Genomic DNA, 7137 nt, shown 5'->3' on the forward strand with positions numbered 1-7137 from the left:
TCCATTCCATTAGCAATTTTTTTAGAATTTGGGTCATAATATAAAGGGTTAATATTTTTAATTATTTCATCATTATTATAAAAATTAATATCAGGATCCGAATAGTTGTTTAATAGTATTGACTTTTTTGATACAAATGAATTAAAATTTATGTTTGTTAAAACAGTTTCATCAGCCATTTTAAATCAGAAATAACTTAAAGCAATATTAAAATTCAAAAAGTAATATAAAAACGTAAGAAAATCATTTATCATTATTTTTTTTTTTTTATAAATTCTCTAACAATAAGCTTATCGTATATAACAACGGAATACTTACCATTTATCCTGTGCAATTTGCTTTCTTCAAGAAGTTTCTTTCTTATTGTGGAAGTTTCCAGCGAAAAATCCTCGTTGATATAAATTCCGGATCCTTTCAGTTTATTGGCATTTTTTAGGATTTTTACTTTGTCTTTATGGTTAAGTAACTTAATTACAATTGTTCTTGGATTTTTTTTTTCAATAATGCCAGTTCTATGCGCTCTTTCTATGATTACCCCATTTACATTGAGATTATTTTCAAAAATGTTTATTATTATTTTTTCCGTATCATCCCAACTTTCGTTGTCATTTTCTTTAACTCCTTCAATTCGAAGATTATTTCGCCTTTGTCGATCTTCCAGCTGTCTAAATTTATTTTTTTCATTCTCACCTATATTTGCATTCGATGACTTTTTTTTTTCCAACTCGCTCATTTTTTTGTCATTGCAATCTTGATAAAACGTTAGACTTTCCTCAATGTCTTTTTGTGTTTTTTCAAACTTTATCAACTGCTTGTTAGTTTTATTTTGATCAGCATTTCGGTTTACGTTATCTTTTTTTAACATTTCACAAGTTTCCTTTAATGTACTAATTTCTTTCAGCAATCCATCGATTCGATCATTAGTCAGTTTTAAATTTGCACTTATTAACGATAGTATATCATTTTGTTGTTTTTGGAACATTTCTTGAAAAATTTCCCTAACTAATTTTATCGAGACGTCAGTGATTTGTTTTGAACTCATTTTCGATAAAATATGTACATAAAATGCTTCGACTAAGTTTAAGAAGTTTGTATTATAAAAAAACAAAAAAAAAATTTCTTCGATCAATAAAAACACGTCTGTTCAAAAGTAAATGCGGAAGTTCAATTGATAACAAAGGTCTTTTTACTATTGCAAGAAATTAATGTAAAAAGACAATGATAAGCTCCAATACTCTCAGTTTACTAAATCTTGTATCTTATTTCAGATGTTAACTTCTCAAGACTGAACTAATTGCGAAGAATTTTTCCTCTAATTTTATTGCTATTCCACTTAATCAAGTTACTCATGGTCAGACATCCAAATCACTTCAACTTCTGATGCTAATTCTCAATTTTAGTCTTCTACGGCTTGTGGTTCAGACAATACTCATCATAGTCTTAAATGTATTCTCCAGAATTCTTCTTCAATCCTCGCTAAACTAAATTATGTGCCAAATAAGAGGTTCTAATACTTAAAAACTCTAGAAAACATTCTGACCTCTCTAACTATCCTACAATTATTCTTATCTCTAATAATTCATAAATTTATGCTTGAAGGCCTTAACCCTTCTTCATTTCCGGTAACTTTAGGCGAACTGCAAGGTTCTATATTTAGCGATGTATCAAGGTTCTACATTTAGTCGTGTATTTTTTGATCGTTTAGAACGAGCAGCTGATCTTTAATCTGATCTCTCTTCTGTGACAGCTTCGGGTAAGCAGTGGTTTGCAGATTTTAACTCTAACAAAACTCAATTATTTACTGCAAACAACTATTGCAATACAATTGACATTCTTATACCTGAAGAATAACAATCCTTTAACTCTTAAACAAGGTCCAAAACCACATTGTAAATATAGTTGGACCTGTTTAATCCGTTAAGCTTGAGTCACTCTCCCATCATTGTAAGGTTAGACCTCCTCTTTTTTATCTACAAATACTAACATATTCGCTGGTTTTTTTATTTCTTTTTTTTTAGGTGCCCCATGAAGACATAATGGTCTTGTTGCTGTGCCATGGCCGCTTAGTTAGAGAGACTCTTAGAGAGATCACCACACATCACCTGCTCAAAAGGGTTATCATCTCTAGTTTGATAAACTAAAACTCTCATATTGCTTGTCATTCCAAGTTTTAATGCAAGCTCTAGCCCGATAAGCAAAATTGAAAAAAGAAGGAGACATGAATTTTCTAGTTAAATGCTCTTTCACGATGCTCTGTGATAAGACGGAAAGACTTCTGGGAGTACGTTATAAATATCAACAACAAAAGAAAATAATAAATAAAATTTTCGACTTCTTACTTTAATTACATAAATTGTTAGAACCTTTAATTAAGTAAAATTTTTGACTTCTTAACTTAATTACATAAGTTGTAAGAAATTTTAATTGGGTAAAATAAATATTTTAAATGTTTCAATTAGTTAAAGATCAGTAACCCTTCATCCTTTAATATTAGATAAAAAATAAGAAACCAATATGAATTGACTTAATGAAACCAATGACAATTTACTTGACCTAGACCATTTGCTTCATAACCAAGAAATTCCATGCCCGTCCATAAATTGTTTCTCTGTGCAGTAACCTTGTTTAAAAAGGTTTGTGTTTCTGAGTTAAAAATTAAGAGAGGTAACCACAATAAATAAATTAAAAGTAGTCTTCTCAACTGTAGCTTAATATAAAAAAAAAAATTACAACATCATAACAATTACTAAACTATAAATTTCTCCAATACTGGTATAATGTTATGACTGGATATTCTTTTACATTATTTATAGTTTTTTATTTAAACATTTTCATATTAACATTTTAGTATTAGAAATGAACTTCAAACGAATTTCTGTTTTAAATAAAAAAAAACACAGATTTAACTTGATCAAAACTCTTAGGATTAAAAGAAACCAAATAATATAGAGATTAAATTGTTTCTTTGTTGCACTTATACTTTTGTTGCACTTATTATTGTTTTAAATTGAATGCTATAGAGATATAGTTCAGGAATATCAGGGAGATTGTAATCATTTCATTAAAATCCTCACTGATTTTAATGAAATTTACCTCAGGATTCTAATAAAATGATTACAATCTTTTTCTATGTGCTAGATTTAATCATTTGAATCTAGCACATAGCTAGATTCAAATGATTGAATCCAGCTATAGGCAAATTTAAAGTAAAAATAAGAATTTTTATAATTATTAAACTTAAAATCTCAAAATGAATGTCACAATTCTGGGGAGACAAGAAGGTGCTGATTAATAGCTTTTAAAAGGTAAATAGTCATATTATAGGATCTGCTTGAATTTAGAAATTTTCATGAAACATTTTACAAGTCCTCTCAACTATATCAAAAACTATTTCACAATTTGAAACTCAAGCAAACCTAAATTCAAAAATTTTTCAAATCGTTCCACCCTATGTATATAATCATGTCCTGTAACACAAAACTGAGTTTGACATAGTAAGGTTATTTGTAAGTAAGTCAAGTATTTGAATAAGGTTATTCAACATTTACGAATATAAAAAGAAACTGATGACAATTTAGTGTTAAATGTAAATTTATTTTTGTTCTCTTTTTCTTTTCTTTTTGGTCTTCAAAGTTGAAGTAAAGCTTTAAAATATGACATACTAAATTAGCCCCGAATTCATTTCGTTTTGCTTCTTTTTCTAGTTACAAAGGTAGAGTTTAAAAATTTTAAAGAAAAAAATTGCAACCAAAATTAAATAACTTATTAGGCCTGTGCCTATATTTTTTTATCTGAGAATCTTTGCAGAGGTCTCCAAAAAAAGTATTAAGATGATATAATTACATATAAAACGGTTTCCTGCCTGGATTCGCCAACATGTGGTTTGGCGAAGTAGCAATATCCTTTAAACTTACAACCCAATACTTTTTAAGACGTAAACCAGTGATGCAGATCAGGAATTTGTAACATTATAGAAACCATCAAGAAATTAAAAAATAAAAAAAAAAGGAGTTAAAGAGGAGATTTGATCAAATTTTCAACTTTTTAGAAGATAAGCATATGGAATCCAAGGTATATTTATAGTTGAGTAGAGTTAATAAATATCATTATTAGAGAGAAATAGGTTGGTATCATCTGCAACATGATACGTAAAAGTTTGGCTTCTCATATTTGGGTTGGTTCTTTTAATGATACTCTTTTCCTTCTAAACAAGGTCCAAATACGTATTGTAAACGTAGTTGGAACCGCCCTATCTGCTAAGCTTGAGCCTCTATCCCATTATCGTAAAGTTGCATCTCATTCTCTTATCTCCAAATACTATCATGGTTGCTGCTCAAAGGACCTATCATCTCTAGTTCCATTAATTAAAACTTATTCTCGCTTGACTTGTCATTCAGCCAAGTCTCATTCTTTTACTGTACCTGGCACTGCATGCTCTAAAAACTTTTATTCGTCTAGTTTTTTCCCTCGCACATCAACCTTTTTGAACTCTCTCCCATCTTCATATTTTCCTGATTCATACTATGTTCAACTTTTTAAGTCTTTTGTCTACCGTTTCTTTGCTTTATAACACTATTTTTTTTTCTTGTAACGCTCAACCTAAAAGTTGTTGCTTGTAGCAACCACTTAGGTTGTTGGGAGTGATTAAGAATAATTATAAAAAAAACTTTACTTCCTCATTACTTGTTCTAAATTGTCTATAGAAAAAATAATGACGGTTCAATGAAAAGCGAGAATACATAAATAAACAAATGTAAAAAAACTTTGTAGATGTACGACAATCTGCAAAACAACAACATAATTAAGATCTATAAATGAATACTTAGAGCAAAAGACGAAAATATTAAAGCAAAAAAACTGACTTTTCAAAAGCATCTAAAATCTATAACCTAAAAAACAAAGCAAAAAAAATACAAACATTTATTTAGGATAAATCTACTGATCTAAAGTTAAAAGAAACTAATTGATTTTGAATGTATAAAATAACTAACTGATATTCTTGATATTGAATACTTTAAGCAGCTAAAACCAGCTGAAAATATTTTAAAGACAATTAACTAATTTGTTAGGACCCCGAAACATTACTAAATTTTCCTTTGAATTATGGAGCTTTGCCGCAGGTATAATTTTTATTAATTTTTTCCATGCTTTATATAAGGTTACTTTCTATATATATATATGTTTGTGTGCCACAAAATTTGAAATCAATTTTTGAAAGCTTTTTTCTCAACCAATTTTGCTCAAATTTTGCACACTTAATCATTTTCGATGACAATACAAGGAAATGGAAAAATTTGACCAAAAAAAGTTAATTAAGTTAACAAAAATTTAATTTGTATTTCCCCATACATTTTATTTATTTGATATGAATTGCGTACTACGTCACAAAAATCATTGATTTGCAAATTATTTGCAGTTTCGAAGACATTAAAGCGCAGCGATTCAAAACCTATTGTTTTTTAAGTCTTAAGTTATTAAGTTAAAAAACAAAAATTTAAAACGCGCTACTTTTTCCATGCTTTATATAAGGTTACTTTCTATATATATATGTTTGTGTGTGTCACAAAATTTGAAATCAATTTTTGAAAGCTTTTTTCTCAACCAATTTTGCTCAAATTTTGCACACTTAATCATTTTCGATGACAATACAAGGAAATGGAAAAATTTGACCAAAAATAATTAATTAAGTTAACAAAAATTTAATTTGTATTTCCCCATAAGAACACTGAATTAATAAAAAAAATTTAAAAACGTAACAGTAATTTTTCCTTTTACAAAAGATAACAAAAAAAGAATTTCTAGGCCCAATAGAATTCTGCTTGCATAAAGCATGGATTTAAAAAAAGAATTTTTTTTTGATTTACTAGTGTAAAAATAAATTCATCATGATTTTTTTTATAGTAAAATGCTAATAAATATCGATGTGTGTCACATGGATTAGTGACATATGTGGTAAACCATCCGGGTTAATGAGAAATATAAAGGACAATTCTGTTTTGCTAAAACTTATTTTCTAATCAATATTGAAGTAGAAATCACAAACAGAAAATATGGTTTAGATAAAAATATACCTAAATTCTTTAATTGAACTTGAGTTTTCTATAATCTTTTTTAAAGGACCCAAATTCCCACACACACATTTTTTTTAAAAAACCTTTTTTTTTTTTTTACCTAAAGCAATTTCAAGTTACAGAGGACTTTTTTATATGTATATATATAACGTACATAATAAAATTATTATTTGCTAATTTTTATTTTTATTTTTGTTATTTTGTTTTCACTATTGAGTTTATAAAGTAAACCGCATTCAATTCGTTCAGTACATTTCAGGATTTTAGTATCTTCTTGCGTTCTTCAATATATATATATATATATATATATATATATATATATATATATATATATATATATATATATATATATATATATATATATATATATATATATATATATATATATATATATATATTTATATATTTATATATATATATATATATATGTATATATATATATATATATATTTATATATATATATATATATTTATATATATATATATATATTTATATATATATATATATTTATATATATATATATATATATATATATATATATATATATATATATATATATATGTATATATATATATATATATATATATATATATATTTATATATATATATATATATTTATATATATATATATATTTATATATATATATATATATATATTTATATATATACATCGCAATGAAAGCAATATTATCAGTTTTGATTTTAGAATATTTTATAGTATAAGTTATGCTAATGTGAACTGAAATGTTATAATAAAAGTCGTGTAGTGTGTTTACGTTTTACAATGGCTACTTTACGCTGTAAAGAGATAAATTAACATAAAATCAATCGAAGAAAAGAACGCTGCTTTGAGGGAATTCGAAAATAGATCGTTGAAGTCTCATATTGCTATGAAATACGGCGTTCCAAAAAATACGATGTCAACATGGATCAAAAATAAAGAAAAAAATGACGAATCTATGAAGGCAAAGGGAACAAGCCAAAATTTATGAGAATTAAAAAGAGAACATTTTCAAATTTAGATAATTTTACTTTTAAGTGGCTTTTAAATGTAAGGAGTAATAA

The 7137-nt window shown here is 26.5% G+C and overlaps 1 protein-coding gene across 1 annotated transcript; it reads right to left on the reverse strand.

The window, feature by feature from the left end:
* Nucleotides 1–253: 253 nt before the first annotated feature.
* LOC136084162 (uncharacterized) lies at nucleotides 254–982 on the reverse strand. The gene has a single exon (XM_065804296.1). It carries the CDS (start codon nucleotides 980–982, stop codon nucleotides 254–256), a length of 729 nt encoding a protein of 242 aa, XP_065660368.1.
* Between the last annotated feature and the right edge of the window lie 6155 nt (nucleotides 983–7137).

Source organism: Hydra vulgaris, chromosome 08, assembly GCF_038396675.1.
Source record: "Hydra vulgaris chromosome 08, alternate assembly HydraT2T_AEP".
Taxonomy (NCBI): domain Eukaryota; kingdom Metazoa; phylum Cnidaria; class Hydrozoa; order Anthoathecata; family Hydridae; genus Hydra; species Hydra vulgaris.

Bases quoted from the DNA above. Each gene is read 5' to 3' on its own strand.
- LOC136084162 (XM_065804296.1), bottom strand. From the start codon at position 982: ATGTTCCAAAAACAACAAAATGATATACTATCGTTAATAAGTGCAAAT.